At 40.7% G+C, this 17643-nt stretch overlaps 1 protein-coding gene across 1 annotated transcript in view; it reads left to right on the top strand.

Moving 5' to 3' along the window:
• Nucleotides 1-15449, top strand: part of SAMD3 (sterile alpha motif domain containing 3) — a 56442-nt gene extending 40993 nt beyond the window's left edge. The window contains exons 8-11 of the mRNA XM_042987151.1: nucleotides 9999-10199; nucleotides 13730-13901; nucleotides 14663-14745; nucleotides 14973-15449. Coding sequence (XP_042843085.1) covers nucleotides 9999-10199; nucleotides 13730-13901; nucleotides 14663-14745; nucleotides 14973-15257 — 741 coding nt within the window. The 3' untranslated portion in view covers nucleotides 15258-15449. The remainder of the gene's footprint in view (nucleotides 1-9998; nucleotides 10200-13729; nucleotides 13902-14662; nucleotides 14746-14972) is intronic.
• Nucleotides 15450-17643: the final 2194 nt, after the last annotated feature.

Below are 17643 nucleotides of genomic sequence, written 5' to 3'. Positions count from 1 at the left end.
AAAAGTGAAAGCTTGACTTCATCATTGCCAATTTTAATGCCTTTGATTTCCTTTTGTTGTCTGATTGCTGATGCTAGAACTTCCAACACTATGTTAAACAACAGCGGTGAGAGTGGACATCCCTGCCGTGTTCCTGATCTCAGGGAGAAAGCTCTCAGTTTTTCCCCATTGAGGATGATATTAGCTGTGGGCTTTTCATAAATGGCTTTTATGATGTTTAAGTATGTTCCTTCTATCCCAACTTTCTTGAGGGTTTTTACTAAGAAAGTATGCTGAATTTTGTCAAATGCTTTTTCTGCATCGATTGACAGGATCATATGGTTCTTATCTTTTCTTTTATTAATGTGATGTATCACATTGATTGATTTGTGAATGCTGAACCAGCCCTGCAGCCCAGGAATGAATCCCACTTGATCATGGTGTATAATTTTTTTTATATGCTGTTGAATTTGATTTGCTAGTATCTTATTGAGAATTTTTGCATCCTTATTCATCAGGGATATTGGCCTGTAGTTCTCTTTTTTTGCTGGGTCTCTGTCTGGTTTAGGAATCAAAGTAATGCTGGCTTCATAGAATGATTCTGGAAGTTTTCCTTCCCTTTCTATTTTTTGGAACAGCTTGAGAAGGATAGGTATTATCTCTGCTTTAAATGTCTGGTAGAATTCCCCTGGGAAGCCATCTGGTCCTGGACTCTTATTTGTTGGGAGATTTTTGATAACTGATTCAATTTCTTCACCAGTTATGGGTCTGTTCAAGCTTTCTATTTCTTCCTGTTTGAATTTTGGAAGTGTGTGGGTGCTTAGGAACTTGACCATTTCTTCCAGGTTGTCCAGTTTGTTGGCATATAATTTTTCATAGTATTCCCTGATAATTGCTTGTATTTCTAAGGGATTGGTTGTAATAGTTCCATTTTCATTCATGATTTTATCTATTTGGGTTATCTCCCTTTTCTTTTTGAGAAGCCTGGCTAGAGGTTTATCAATTTTATTTTTTCAAAAAACCAACTCTTGGTTTCCTTGATCTGCTCTACAGTTTTTTTTAGATTCTATATTGTTTATTTCTGCTCTGATCTTTATTATTTCTCTTCTTCTGCTGGATTTAGGGTGTCTTTGCTGTTCTGCTTCTATTTCCTTTAGCTGTGCTGTTAGATTTTGTATTTGGGATTTTTCTTGTTTCTTGAGATAGGCCTGGATTGCAATGTATTTTCCTCTCAGGACTGCCTTCACTGCCTCCCAAAGTGATTGGATTGTTGTATTTCCATTTTCATTTGTTTCTATATATTTTTTAATTTCTTCTCTAATTGCCTGGTTGACCCATTCATTCTTTTGTAGGGTGTTCTTTCACCTCTATGCTTTAGAGGTTTTCCAGGCTTTTTCCTGTGGTTGATTTCAAGCTTCATAGCATTGTGGCCTGAAAGTATGCATGGTATGATCTCAATTCTTGTAAACTTATGAAGGGCTGTTTTGTGACCCAGTATGTGATCTATTTTGGAGAATGTTCCATGTGCACTCGAGAAGAAAGTATATTCTGTTGCTTTGGGATGCAGAGTTCTAAATATGTCAAGTCCATCTGATCCAATGTATCATTCAGGGCCCTGTTTCTTTATTGATCTTGTGTCTAGATGATCTATCCATTGTTGTAAGTGGAGTATTGAAGTCTGCAATTACCACATTCTTATCAATAAGGTTGCTAATGTTTGTGATTAATTGTTTTATATATTGGGGGCTCCCGTATTCGACACATAGACATTTATAATTGTTAGCTCTTCCTGATGGATGGAACCTGTAATTACTATATAATGCCCTTCTTCATCTCTTGTTACAGCCTTTAATTTAAAGTCTGGTTTGTCTGATATAAGTATGGCTACTCCAGCTTTCTTTTGACTTCCAGTAGCATGATAGATAGTTCTTCATCCCCTCACTTTCAATCTGAAGGTGTCCTCAGGTCTAAAATGAGTCTCTTGTAGACAGCAAATAGATGGGTCTTATTTTTTTTATCCATTCAGATACCCTATGTCTTTTGGTTGGAGCATTTAGTCCATTTACATTCAGTGTTATTATTGAAAGATAGGGGTTTAGAGTCATGGTGATGTCTGTAGCTTTAATGCTTGTAGTGATGTCTCTGGTACTTTGTAGTCCTTGCATCATTTCACTCACAGAGTCCCCCTTAGGATCTCATGTAGGGCAGGTTTAGTGGTGATGAATTCCTTCAGTTTTTGTTTGTTTGGGAAAATCTTTATCTCTCCTTCTATTCTGAATGACAGACTTGCTGGATAAAGGATAAAGGCTGCATTTTTTTTTCTGTTCATCACATTGAAGATTTCCTGCCATTCCTTTCTGGCCTGCCAAGTTTCAGTAGATAGATCTGTCACTAGTCTTATTGGTCTCCCTTTATATGTTTGAGTGTGTTTATCCCTAGCTGCTTTCAGAATTTTCTCTTTATCCTTGTATTTTGCCAGTTTCACTACGATATGTCGTGCAGAAGACCGATTCAAGTTACGTCTGAAGGGAGTTCTCTGTGCTTCTTGGATTTAAATGCCGTTTCTTTCCCCAGATCAGGGAAGTTCTCAGCTATGATTTGTTCAAGTACACCTTCAGCCCTTTCCTCTCTCTCTTACTCTTCTGGAAGTCCTAATTATATGGATATTGTTCCGTTTCATTGCATCACTTAGTTCTCTAATTCTCCCCTCATACTCCTGGATTTTTTTAATCTCTTTTTCTCAGCTTCTTCTTTTTCCATAATTTCATTTCTAATTCCCCTATTCTCTCCTCTGCCTCTTCAATCCGAGCTGTGGTCGCCTCCATTTTATTTTGCACCTCATTTATAGCGTTTTTTAGCTCCTCATGACTATTTCTTAGTCCGTTGATCTCTGTAGCAATAGATTCTCTGCTGTCCTGTATACTTTTTTCAAGCCCAGCGATGAATTTTATGACTATTATTCTAAATTCTTGTTCCATTATGTTGCTTAAATCGATTTTGATCAATTCGTTATCTGTCGCCACTTCCTGAGTTTCTTTTAAGGAGAATTCTTCCGTTTCATCATTTTTAATAGTTCCTGTGGTAGCTCCAAACTGCAGGGCACTTCCCCTGTGCTGTCCAGAGAAACTTGTGTTGGTGGGCGGGGCCGCAGTCAGACCCGATGTCTGCCCCCAGCCCACCGTTGGGGCCACAGTCAGACTGGTGTGTACTTTATCTTCCCCTCTCCCAGGGGCAGGACTCACTGTGGAGTGGTGTGGCCCCTGTCTGGGCTACTTGCAGACTGCCAGGCTTGTGGTGCTGCTTCAATGGGATCTGGTGTATTAGATGGGGTGGATCGCAAGGTGCACAGAGGCAGGAGGGGCAGGCTTAGCTAGCTTTGCCGATGGTGGTCCCCTGCAGGAGGGGCACTGCAGCACTGGGAGGGAGGCAGACCTGTCAGAGGGATGGATCCACAGAAGCACAGCGTTGGGCGTTTGTGCAGTGCAAGCAAGTTCGGTGACGGGAACTGATTCCCTTTGGAATTTCGGCTGGGGGATGGGAGAGGGAAATGGTACTTGCCAGCGCCTTTGTTCCCCCGCTGAGCTGAGCTCTGTCCTCCGGGGCTCAACAACTCTCCCTCCCGTTGTCCTCTAGCCTTTCTGCTCTCCTAGCAGAGCTGTTGACTTTTAACATTCCAGATGTTAAGTCCTGCTGGCTGTCAGAACTCATGGAGTCTGGCCCCTCTGCTTTTGCAAGCCTGACTCGGGGGCTCTGCCTTGCCCAGTGGGCTGCCCCTCCACACCCCCCCACCCCGGCTCCCTCCCATCAGTCCGTGTAGCGCGCACCTCCTCTCTGCCCTTCCTACCCTCTTCCATGGGCCTCTCATCTGCACTTGCCTCTGGAGAGTCCATTCTGCTAGTCTTCCGGTGGTTTTCTGGGTTATTTAGGCAGATGTGGGTGGAATCTAAGGGATCAACAGGATGAGGTGAGCCCAGCGTCCTCCTATGCCGCCATCTTCTTCTATAGTTTGCTTTTTATTTTTTTAATGTTTATTTAATGTTTATTGTGTGTGCGTGTGTATGTGTGGGGGGGGGGGAGAGAAAGGGCAGGGGAGGGGCAGAGAGAGAGGAAGAGAGAGAATCCCAAGCAGGATCCGTGCTGTGAGCATAGAGCTCGATGCGGGGCTCAATCTCACAAACCCTGAGATCATGACTGGATCCCGAACCAAGAGTTGGACGCTTAATCAACTGAGCCACTCAGGTGCCCCAACTTGTTCCTTTTTAAGAAAAACTGCATGATGTGCAGGACAGTGACGCGGGGTTTTAATAAATCTTGTAGGGTGTCCTTATGTCCTAAAGTCCTCCAAACATTTGCCAAGTAAATCAATCAGTCAACAAACTTCCGGGTGTTCAATTACTAACACTATACTTATAATTCATTTCTATCTTAAAACCTTTTCTTTTCCCCCTTATTGGGTATACATGTACTTCATAGCTTTCAAAGTCGTGAAGTTTTTTTGTGTGTTAGCTTTCCTTGGCTTAGAAGTGAAATGGAATCGAAAGTTATGCAGAAACTACTGACAGCCAAATGCTAAGAATATCTAGTTAGGTTTCTTTGGGTTTCTTTTATGGCATTTACTGTTTGCTTCTTACTGCACCTGACGCATAATGATTTATTGAACAAATACTAATCATTTTTATAGGCTTTTGCACAGATGTTTCTCTCATGGTGCAAAACTGAGCAAAACAGCCAAAGTCGAAGAAAAATGTTGACAGTTAATTGCATTCTGTATATAATGCAATTACTGCCATCAGCAGGTGGCAAATGCACTAATAATGTGAAGTTTTACAAGTCAGCTGTGCAATTGGAAGTAGGGGGCAAAGTTGCTGCCATTTCTCTGCTGGTTGACTGAGCCACACGACTGAATGCCAAGCAAAGAGACTGTTCAAGTTACCTAGAGAAGCATCATTTCCAAAGCCAATTTGTTGACAATGGAACTGAAAACAGGGATGAGTGGAATTTGATATGAAGGAAACCCTAACATCTAGCCATAGCACTGTCCAGCAGAAATACTGTAGGGACCACATATGTAATGTAAAATTTTCTAGTAGCCACGTCAAAAAAAAAAAAAAAAAAAGTAAAAAGAAGCGGATGGAATTGTTATACCAGTATGTTTTATGTAACGCAATGTATCCACAGATTTATCATTTCAACATGTAATCATTGTGAAAACTTGTTAATGAGATGTTTATTTTTGTAGACGAAGTCTTTGAAAGTCAGTGTTCAAAGCATACATTTCAGTGTGGACTAGCCACATTTCAAGTGCTCAGTAGCCTCTTGGGGCCACCAGACTGGAACACTCAGGCAAGCACACCGTTACAGGAATTGGAAGGTGAGATGACACTCTATAGGGAACACCATAGCTACCGGGGAACATGACCACCTATTTGCTAATGATGTTCAGAGCTACAGTCCCAAATCTTAGGTATAGCACCTTTACATAGTGCCTTTAAGTCGATTTTTAAAAAAATCTCTTTTAATGTTTATTTTTGAGAGACAGAGTGCAAATAGGGGAGGGGTAGAGAGAGAGGTGGGGGAGACACAATCTGAAGCAGGCTCCAGGCTCTGAACTGTCAGCACAGAGCTGGACGCGGGGCTCAAACCCGGGACAGGGGAGATCATGACCTGAGCCAAAGTTGGACGCTTAACCGGCTGAGCCACCCAGGCGCCCCTAAAGTAGATTTTTTAATGATGTACTTACAAGAATTATTAAGTTTATATAACGAGATACTTTCTTTGTAAACCTACTCAGATTGCAGGATGCAGAACAAAATTATGTTTAGTAAAAGTCGAAGTGAGTTTTTATGCATCTCTGGGTGGAAAGAGTTAAAATTACATCTTGAACCACTGTGTCTTACTACTTCAAAAACAGTCTCAAGTTTCCGTCCATAGCTAACTTAGAAATACTGTCCTTGGGGCACCTTGGGTGGCTCAGTCGGTTGAGCTTCCGACTTTGGCTCAGGTCACAATCGCATTTTTCCTGAGTTCGAGCCCCACGTGGGCTGATTGCTGTCAGCACAGAGCCCACTTCGGATCCTCTGCCTCCCTCCATCTCTGCCTCTCCCTTGCTTGCACTCTCTCTCTCAAAAATAAATAAAACACTAAGAGAGAAGAAAAATCCTGTCCTTATTTCCGTTCCAGGTGTCAGCTTAGGTAAATGAGCTCTTTGCTATTCTTCCCAACTCCCTAGGAGCTGTAGGGCTGTAGGTGACTGTGGCTGGTATTGGACTGGAGTTGCCGGGACTGGTGTGGCAAAGGAGGCGTGGCACAAGTTCATTATCCAATTTGTTTGGAGCCAACTCATGTTCTGGTTAATTTACTCTGATCCCGCTGAAGTCACAAGTCCAACACATGACCGCTACGCTTCCCTTCAATGTATTGCTTGGCCAGGTGTGATCCGTTCCTTGCTTCGTGACTTTCCGTTACTTCCTGAGCACGTCCCCCCGCCCCCCACTATCTCTGCCTGCCGAGACAGACACCTAGCAGCCAATTCCTCGGCTGCTGTTCTGGACGATCCAGACTTTTCTCATTCACTGGTTCCCTCTTGCCAATGTGGACTGCCAAGGAAACCAGCCTGTCAGTATAAGGCCATCCGTCTTTTCAGAGATGTAGGGGCTACACTAAGACAGGACCCTTGGCACCTGGCCATCCACGTGCTTGAGAAAGTCACTTCCCCTTTGATAGCCCCAGTTTGCTGTGAAGTTAGCCCCAGTTTGCTCATCAGTGAAGTGAGAAGCACGGGGCAGATGATTTCTAGGTTCCTTCTGGCTCAAACAATACATCCATCATTAAAAGGTGAAATTTTAAATTCCGATACAGCCAGCTCTTCCTTTGAATAAGGTACTCCAGTCTAGGATATGCCCTCCTGACATTATGTTAGCCCAATCAGGTAGGAGCTTTCTAGAAACTTTACTTTCTGTAACATTTCATGGATCGGGTGTGGGTGTTAGGGGAACGCAGGACATTATGTGTATACTTGTCTGTAAATCTCGATATTAGCAGGGGCGCCTGGGTGGCTCAGTTGGTTGAGCGTCCGACTTTGGCTCAGGTCATGATCTCGTGGTTTGTGACTTTGAGCCCCACGTCGGACTCTGTGCTAACAGCTCAGAGCCCAGAGCCTGCTTCGGATTCTGTGTCTCCTTCTCTCTCTGCCCCTCTGACTTGTGCTCTGTCTCTCAAAAATAAATGTAAAAAAAATTTCTTTAATGTCGATATTAGCAATTATAGAACTTCTACATTTGAATAAAAAGAAAGCTGTTTATAGAGTTAAAATTTTTTCCTGTGCTTTTTAAAAAGGATTCTTTCTATTTAAAAACTTGTCATCATAGGCATTTGAGACTTACAGAAGAATATGCACAGCATTATGTATAATTTATGACAGAAAATAAACACCACGAGGCCAAGGTTCCGCTTTAAAATTGGACCACTGTCTATACACCTTCGTATCTGCCTCTCTCTCCTCTCCCGTCACCCACTTTTCTAACCCCACTGCCCTGTACTTTGAATATTATCATTCGCCTGTTTTTGAAATCTAGGTTTTGCATATGATACCAAATATGCAAGGTATCTTATGTTATTTAGTTTTGCTTCTTTTTGCAGTTCACACAATGATACGGAAACAGTATATCATCCACAACTTGTCTCTCACTCAATATATTATTGTCTCTGGGAGTCATCCAAGTACAGTTTACTTGTATAGTTCATTCTTTTTATATTGGCCTAAAAATCTACTATGATAGCAAAATACAATTTATTTGGCTATTCTTTTTTTTAAACGCTTATTTAATTTGAGAGAGAGAGAGAGAGATGGAGAGAAAAGAGAATGAACACAAGTTGGGGAGGGCAGAGAGAGAGGGAGAGAGAATCCCAAGAAGATTCCCCAGTGTCAGAGCAGAGCTCAACGAGGGGCTCGAATATTATTAATGCTAATAGTTATATGTACATCATTCTGAGTTTTCTCTAAAATGGTCAAATCGCATCATCTATGAATGACGACAATTTTGTTTCTATCTTTCCAATTTCTACGCCTTTTGTTTCTCTTTCTTATCGTACTATTCTGGCTAGGATCTCTAGTAAAAGGCTGATAAAGAGTAGAGCATCTTTATCTACTTTCTGATTTTTAGGAAAATTCTTTTGACATTTCACCATTAAAAATGTGAGCCTGGGGCGCCTGGGTGGCTCAGTTGGTTGAACGTCCGACTTCAGCTCAGGTCACCGTCTCACGGTCTGTGGGTTCGAGCCCTGTGTCGGGCTCTGGGCTGATGGCTCGGAGCCTGGAGCCTGCTTCCGATTCTGTGTCTCCCTCTCTCTCTGCCCCTCCCTTGTTCATGCTCTGTCTCTCTCTGTCTCAAAAATAAATAAATGTTAAAAAAAATTAAAAAATTAAAAAAAATGTTGTAAAAATAAAAAAAAATGTGAGCCCTAGGTTTTTGGTAGATAACTTTATACATTTAAAAAATATCTCTTATTTTGATGAAAGGTTTTTTTTCTTTAATTTTAAAGGGGTGTTGAATTTTATACAGACATTTTTCTGCATTGTTTGAAAAGTGGTCATTTAAAAAACCTTAATGGGTTAATGCAGTATATGATATTTACACATATTTATATAATCCAAGTTAATTATAGCACTGTCTATAGGCCACATTTCTCAAAACCTCTTTCTTTTTGGTCCAAATCTTTCTATCACAGTGGTCCTAAAATTCAGATTTCACTATGAAAAGTATGTGAAATGTAACGGATAAGTCAATCATACCTCCTTTTAGTTTACATAGTCCCCTTAGTAATGTCAGACCATTGTACTTCTGGAAATAAACTGAAGTTAGTTGTTTCCTGTTCCCAATATTCATAATTTTGTTCATGAACGAACCTGACTTACAGTTTTCCTCTTATAGTGATTTTTTTCAGGTTTGGGGATTCATAGAATGGGTTGGAATCCTTCATAGAATTCCTTTTGTTTCCCCCCAAATTCCTGAAAAAAAAATTGCATAAATTTGGAACACTCTGTTTTGAAAGTTTAGCAGAATTTGTCTATAAAACCTTCAGGTCTTGGCAAATTCTTTGTGGAAAGACTTCTGTTTTCCAGTTAAATTTATGTAACAGTATAGGAATTTCTTTTTGGTAAATTATACTTATCTAGAGGTTTATTCACATGGTGTATCTTGCGAATCATCCTGTGTTCATAGAAAGTGGGTCTACCTAAAGATTTCCTAATGTTCTTGGAAGAGCCTTTATGTAGATACATTTTAGGTGATTTTTTTTGTTGTTTTCGTTTTTACAGGTGACATCTGCTCACATTCTGGTCAGCTAGACAGTTTATCAACTTGTGAATTCAAATGCAGTTCAGCCAACTGTCACTTCAACAAATTTTTCTAGAAACACTTTTTGGCTCCTCAAACTGTCTTAGACTTTTAATAAGGATATGTGGGGTACTTCTTAGCCACCCCACCCCACCCAATATACTCAAATTTATAGTAAATATAATTGATAGTTTGATGATTTAGCATCACAAAATACCCCCTGTTATTATTTTGAATTTGGATTTTATGGCATGATGGTGCAGCTATAAAAAGGCATTTAAAAACAAAAAAATATAAACAACAGCAACAACAAAACCTTAATTTAAAAATCTATTTTTCTTTTAATATTTTGTCTTCTGAAATTTAATGAGTAGAAATAAAAAAAAAATTCCTGTTAAGTGTGAACCTTCTGGATAATCTAGATTTCCACGAAAAGACTATGTAGAAAATGAAGTTAACTCTTAGATCTGTCAAGAGAACAGATTATAGTCCCGTAAGTAATGGACTATCTGATTTGTTAAAGACTGTCCACTTGTTAACCACATTCAAGGCCACATGTAACCACAAGTGGTAACACTCACCTTAGGAGTGCATTAAGAGTGTGCAATAACAGCCTATAATTCTGAAGTGTTAAACTGCCACTTGAAAAATGGAGCATATTGATATTTTGAAAATATTTTGCAGGAAGAAACTGTTTGTTTAGATTCTGAGGCAGATGAACATATTAACTGGTTCCAGCAAGAATATATGAAGACAGAAAAGGACTGGGGAGAAATCGATAAGAGAATGAGCCGGACTTTGGAAATAAGAAGAAAGTTGATTAGCAGCAGAACACCTCTGAAGGACATTCTTAAAATGTTTCCTTTCTTAAAGTGCCCTTATCAGGTATCTTTATTTGCTTATAACACCTTCTGATTTTAATGTCCAAATTGATTTTTCTCTTTTCTTTTGGAGTGTAACAGAACTATGTAGCAAGATGGTGGGTGTGAATCTTGGTAGGGTGTGTAAGGCTCCACGGGCTACAACTAGGACCATTACAACTAGGTAAGAATTTCTGGAACATGCACTGCCTGCCTTCCGCTTCAAAGATCTCTCTGTCATTACACGTATTGTGGAGGCTGGGAGACCACTACTTAGGGCTATTTTGACAGTGTGAAACATTTTCCCTTTGCATTTATTTATGTATTTTTTTAAAAAATCTTAATGTATTTTATTTTTTAATGGTTTCAGGAATAAAATTTAGAGATCCATCACTTACATATAACATCCTTTGCATGCAGTTAGACAATCAAGAAATTTTACTAAGGAACTGTTAATATGCAGCTTTGCCCAATATCTATTTCCTTTATGATTCCCAATCATTTCATAAAGTGGTTTTAAAATACATAAAGCTTAATAGGTAACTCCAATAACCTTCCATTTAGTTTACCTAAGGTGGCCATTAAAGGGTCCCATTACAATTTTAGTGTAATTTTATCTGTAGTACATAATGAAAGATTCACCCAAGATTTTAGCCAGTATTATTTAACAGTAATAGCCAGGAGGCTTTGGCTATTAGAAGAGTATGCCACATTGACAACCTGCATATTGTTTTAAATCAAAACCATTTCCAACTGAGAGCCTATAAACTTCTTAAATGTAAGCAGCATATTTTAAACATCTTCATATAAGTTCTCCAAGTGCCTAGCAGAACAGTCTCCATGCAATACAAATGAATTTTTTGGAATGCTGTGTGAATTAGTGGATGATTGGTGTCTCGGTCTGTTTGGGTTGCTATAACAAAACACCATAGACTAGTTGGCTTATGAACAGCAGAAATTTACTCCCCATTGTCCTGCAGGTGGGGTAATCCAAGATGAAGGCACTGGTAGATTTGGTGTCTGATGAGACCCTGCTTTCTGGTTCATGAATGGCATTCTCTAGCTTCTCTAACTTCACGTGGCTGAAGGGGCAATCTGGCTCTCTGGGGTCTCTTTTGTAAGGGTGGGAATCCCATTCATGAAGGCTGCATCCTCCTAACCAGGCCCTTCTCAAAGGCCTCACCTCTTAATACCATCACACTGAGCATTAGGTTTAACATAAGAATTTGTGGGGTGGGGGATAAACATTCAGTCCGTAGCAGTTGGTAAGGCTGCTGTGGACGCTGGAGTTGCAGCCTTACGGGTCTTCACTGGAGTGCAGCCTGCACAGGTTTGTGATTAAAATACCTAAGCTATGGTTCAGCATCCTTTCAAAGAACGATAGATGAGAGTGAGTCTGAGCGGGGAGTGGACAGTGGATTTTAGACCTGAGACGGGCTCTCATGCTTTGTCTTAAGTCTCTTTTTCTCCCAACCCTTCAGGCATTTCACCCTTTATATCCAAAATATGGATTGGGATATGGTTTTTGTAATGGCTGTACTACTTAATGAATAAAGTTGACTATTTTTTCACACAAAAGAGTTGAACGGGGGGCACCTGGGGGGCTCAGTCGGTTAAGCATCCGACGTCGGCTTAGGTCATGATCTCATGGTTCATGGGTTCGAGCCCCGTGTAGGGCTGTGCGCTGACAGCTCAGAGCCTGGAGACTGCTTCAGATTCTACGTCTCCCTCTCTCTCTCTGCCCCTCCCCTGCTCGCACTCTGTCTCTCTCGCTCAAAAATAAATATTAAAAAAAAAAAAGAGTTGAACATTTTAGCTTTCTTCAGGGAGTACCTCCCAAACTAAGCCTTGTGTGGCCAGCTGGGATTTACAAAATTTGTAAAACCCTTGTCGTGCTTCCTAAAATAAAAGCAAACTTAACCTTACTTACAAATACCCAGTTAACGAACAATCCCTATAGCCGGACGGCTGCTCCTGCTCCAAACTATTCCCACCACCACTTGTTGCTACTGATACTACCATTGTGTAGTGCTATGAGCTTAGGGAGCTTATGGCACAGGTATGGCCGAAGAGAAGTGGCCAGTGTAGGACACTGGACCAAGGAGTTTACATGGACCCTTCATCACCACCTGCACTCATCAATCTCCTCCTGTGAAAACACTGTCTTTCAAGAGAAAGTGGGATGCTAGTTAGACACTAAGATTTCAGCCCTTGGTCTGATCATTGCTATAGAAGTATTATGGCTCTAAAATTTCTCACTGAACAAAGCGAGGATATATACTTTTGCAAAAATGTGTGCGTGTGCACACACACGTACACACATCTGCATCTGCTTATGTATCTATACATAAGTATTAAACACCATGAGTTCACATTTATACCTTCAATTCCAACCCAAACCACAGGGCTTATTCTAACCTACCCTTTTTCCATACATTCTCTCTTCAACAGTGAGAAACCTGACACCTATTACCCTCAATGTATTCACTTATTTCTATTGATCAGTCTTCAAGTTCATGAACCTTTTCTTTGCATTTTCCAGTATGCATTTCCCTATCCAGTGATGTTTGCATTTCAGTAAATGTTATTTTCAGTTCTGAATTTCAATTTGGTTCTTTTTTGATTTATATCCCGTTTCTCTGCTGAGATGCTTCACGCCATGATATGAAATTCGCTGGTCTTACCACGTTCCCCACCATCCCAGCTTAGTGGTCCACTGAGGGTTGGCTGGTAACAGAGCCTAATGGGCATCCCAGTTTTCTGATAACTCCTTCTGGACCAAATTTTTGGGCAACTGATGATCTACCAAAATGTTCAAGAAATGAGGAGACCCTGTGGGTAGTATGTAACTATTCTTTACAGAGTTTTAGGGAGAGTGATGATTAAATTAATTCCTACTAGTGTGAGTGATGATAAATGGTCTTATAATGCCACTCTGTCAAAAAAAAAAAGCAGGGAGGTGGCAGTGGTGGTAGAATTCTCAGAGGGAGAGTACTTAGGCAGTGGCAGGAAAAGGTGATGTTGAGTGAAGGGGTTTCCATATAGGTAAACTGGTTTTGCTGTCACTTTGTAGTCAGATCTCCTACACTTACTTTTCACCACTTACTCTTGTTTCTAAAGCTCTTCCCTTTCCCTTTAGAATGCTATGGTTAGGTATTTTTTGAAGGTTTGCTTCCTAAAATCTTAACAATTTTCTTATTTTGTCTCTTGTTGGATACTGCCTAAAGAAAGAAGACCCTAGAATCTTAGCTGATCAAATAGCCAAAATATGCATACAGAAGTTGGAGCCCTCATTTAGTTGAGCCTGCATGCAAAGTTTTAATTCTATGGGCATAGAAATTTGCCACATCCATTATTTATCTTTTCCTATTTACTTCAGCCTTGCCTTCTTTTTTCCTCCTGTCATTATGTCTTTATTTCTCCACTAAAGCTACTCATATATCTTGTATAGATTTTAAACTAGCACTCAAAGTTCAATATAATCCTAAGGAGTTATTTACTTCCTTATAGTCAGTACATTAGCTTTTCTTGTGGTCTTTTTCTTCTTTTTTCTAGATGTTCAGAGAATTCCAGCTTCTTACAAGAACAGATATTTATAAGAAAACAAGGCACATTTTGGAATCCTATTCGGAAAATATACTGACTTCTTTTTCAGTGGTGCACAATCCAATCAATATTGCATTGCAAGAAAAACTGAAACAGCACACAGATGAAGACATGTTGAAACGTTAGTAAACCTGGGGGTGGGGCAATCTAGTCAGTTACCTGTTTAATTCAGGATAGAGAAGCTCTGTTTTGGAAATAAGTAATTCAGTGAAACAACACACAGGATAGAAAAAAGAACTTCTCAAATAGGAGGAGCCTAGGTACAGAATTAAAAGTACACTTGAGGGGTGCCTGGGTAGCTCAGTCAGTTTAGCATCTGACTTCAGCTCAGGTCATGATCTCGCGGTCCATGGGTTCAAGCCCTGCATCGGACTCTGTGCTGACAGCTCAGAGCCTGGAGTCTGCTTTGGATTCTGTGTCTCCCTCTCTCTCTGCCCCTCCCCCACTCATGCTCTGTCTCTCTCTCTCTGTCTCTCTCTCTCTCTCTCTCTCTCTCTCTCAAAAATGAATAAACATTAAAAAATATTTTAAAAAAAAGTACACTTGATTTGGTAAAATCCTATTTAGGGAACTAGTAACCTGTTAATTTCATAATACAATCACAAGGTAAATAAAGCATGCTAAAATCTTCCTGGGTGATGGACAGAGAGTACAGGACTCTGATCTTCTCCTGGCCATGATCTGGAGAGCGGGACATGAGACATAGATGTTTATTCGAAAAGGATGTTGGTTAAATGGTTGTGAAACACTGGTCCAAGAAGACTGGTTTGTTCTCTGTAGAAGCAAATGATTAAAAAAAAAGTCCACATTTTAAGACTGGCTTTGCTTATAATTGGTAAAAGCTTATTTTTACTTGGACTTTAAGCATGTTTACTTTGGCAGATATGAAGATGACAGCCACATGTTTGCTCCTACCAGATGTTTTTGGGGACGATCCCAGTCTTTTTGTCATCGTGAATGAGAAGGTATGTAGTATGTCAATGATTGGGTTTGACAGTTCATGTTTTCATGTGATCATTTATTTGAATGCAGGGTGGTGGCCCCTTTTGAAGTATGGTTTTGTCATATTTACCAATATGCTGCACAGCAACAAGCTCATTTATTGTAACACCACGGTTAAATTGAGGCACCTTTATGACTTAGCTATTTTCCATATCACAGAGTGGTGACTCCATTATCTATTTTTTTTCAGGTGCAAGTGTCCACACCCGTGTTAGAAGTCAAGAACCCTTTCAACACTGATGTCTGTGAATTTTCTTTGTATTTAGAAAAAGAGAAGCTCACGAAGGTGGATGACTGTGTTACAGCCTTGGCTGCTCTCATAGCTGCCTTCCATGTATTTGGAGTTGAGTGTCCAAGAGGACTGTCCCAAACCCTCAACTTCCTAGAGACGTTGATTTTTGACATGCACAGTCCCCATTTTCCTTCTATGAAAGAAAAGGAAAAGGAAATAGCGTTTCGACACCCACTTACCTAATGAGATGCCAAATATTGCATCAGAATTGATTTCTAGGGAAACCTAAAACTTTGCAAAAAATTGTTTTGACTTAGGGTTATGGTAGAGGTAGGTATTATCTTGTGTCAAAGGATGCAAATGAATCTCAGTACCTTCTTTCTATACACTTAGACACTTGAAATTCTTTGTGAAATTCTGTAATAAAATACTATTTAAGAGCAGTTTCTTTTGATTCGAGTTCTAAGAAATTCCATAGCCCAAGCTACACTTTTTTTTTTTTAATTTTTTTTAACGTTTATTCATTCTTGAGACAGAGACAGAGCATGAACGGGGGAGGGTCAGAGAGAGAGGGAGACACAGAATCTGAAACAGGCCCCAGGCTCTGAACCGTCAGCACAGAGCCTGACGCGGGGCTCGAACTCACGGACCGTGAGATCATGACCTGAGCTGAAGTTGGACGCTCAACCGACTGAGCCACCCAGGCGCCCCCCCCACCCAAGCTACACTTTCAAGGGGGCATTAGTTTTTGAAAGGCCCTACGTTTCAGATACACTCAAGTCCTTCAGATTAGGGTATGACATCTTACCCTTCGCTCAACGTGCCCAACTTTGGAAGACTTAATGCTCAGGAGCTGTAGATTTGTGGCCCGTGGGCGCATACTCCCCACTTCTTTCCCCCTGCTTGCCTGGCTCCAGGCATTTTGGTTTCCTTCGACCACGTTTGTTGAGAACCAAGGCTGCTTCATTCCTGAGCTCTTCTTACTGCTTGCTGAGCTCACTGGCACGGGTCCTGATCACCTGTGACCTGTGTAGCCTTCCACTGCTCCCCTCTCTTGACATGTAGTGATGGCCCTGTTCTGGTCTCCTCAAAGTTTTTCCTTTTCTCTGGCTTTGACCTCCGGTGTTGGTGTCTGTCCTGGCTGCCGCTCAGGTTTGTCTGGGTCTATAATATGGACCTGGCCTTTCTCTGCCAGAACCTCTTGGGCACCAGTTTCTAGACTCGCTCTCCTGCCCATCTCAGAAGTCCAGGTCCTGGTTCCTCATCCATCCAGCCCAGAGTCCGATGTTATAATTCCATTTGTTCTGTTCCTAAAGATGGTGCATAAGTAAGTACTTCTTCGGTCTGGCAAGACCTAAGTCAAGGTCTGACTTCTTAGGTCTTGCTGTACTCTTTTCAAGTACTTTATAAGGAAAAATGATAACACTATAGTTTCAAGGTGCCTGCTCCTTGATATCATCACCACAGTAGCATCATAACCTATCAGTTTTGACAGAACAGATTGATTTAGAGACTGAAGAGATCTAAGTGTGCTAATACTTGGCAATGTGATGAGCATTTCTGGGGTTACTTCATCAAATTATTTTCTTTAAAGCTTAAGAAGGGGTTTGTATGAATTATTCAAAAAATATTTTTATGACCTACATCTCTGGAAATACTTATTCTGCAAATATTTATTCTAATATCTTTTTCTCTATAAGTTCTATTTATTAAAATGCTTAAGTCAGTGAGACAGAAGATGAAATTTCAATCAGCTGCTCCCCTTTACGATGACTGTTGACTAACTGCTTCCATGAGACTGGACAGGCAGAGGACCAATTTGATAGATGTCATTTTCACATAAACTAATCCCTATTCCATGGCTTCCACTTATTCCATTTCACTGGAATGTGCCTTTAGTTCCTTACGAACTTTATTTCCCTAAACCTCCCCCCACCTTTTTTAGTTTCACAAGCTGTCTTATTCTTCCTCTCCCAAATGAATTTACCAAATTCTTAAAGATTCCTTTCCTTAGGAGCAACACAGTGTCTGTGGCTAAAGGTCAATGAAAACTTCTCTTTGTCTCCACAGGCTGGGGAAGACAGGTAGGGGGTGGAGCCACAGGAACACTGCAGTGAGGTCTGGCTCTAAACGTGACAGACATGAGCTGACCATGAGGGCAAATCCACATTAAGCTTTATTGTCTGTTTCATTGGTACATCTATCCCCAGTGCCCAGCATGACCTTGCCACTTGGTAAATTTTCATATTGCTTCACTAACACAACCCTATTTTCTTTGGAGCCTGGGTCTACTGAATCTAGAAGTTGCAAAATGGCAGCCTGTGGTCATATTTCAACCTGCAGACGGGTCTCATTTGGTTTACACAGTGAAATTTTTTAATGTCTTTAGATGGGAAGGCCCTATCAATTTCTACATTCCCTATCCCTCTGTTTGCTTTAGCCCAAGCCTGTGTCTCTCACTTCAGGGACCTCCCTGTCATCATGGTCCTATTTCCTGTGTGAAACCTTAGACTACATCCCAGGGAAGGAATGGTAAAAAGGTTTCCCCTACTTGAGGTACACTGTTCCACCTAAGGATGCTTAGAAGCCTTGCCTCTAACATATAAAACCTGCTGCTTAGAATGAATAT

Source organism: Panthera tigris, chromosome B2 (assembly GCF_018350195.1).
Source record: "Panthera tigris isolate Pti1 chromosome B2, P.tigris_Pti1_mat1.1, whole genome shotgun sequence".
Taxonomy (NCBI): domain Eukaryota; kingdom Metazoa; phylum Chordata; class Mammalia; order Carnivora; family Felidae; genus Panthera; species Panthera tigris.
Note: the sequence above shows the minus strand (reverse complement) of the source record. Positions and strands in the feature narration are given on the sequence as shown.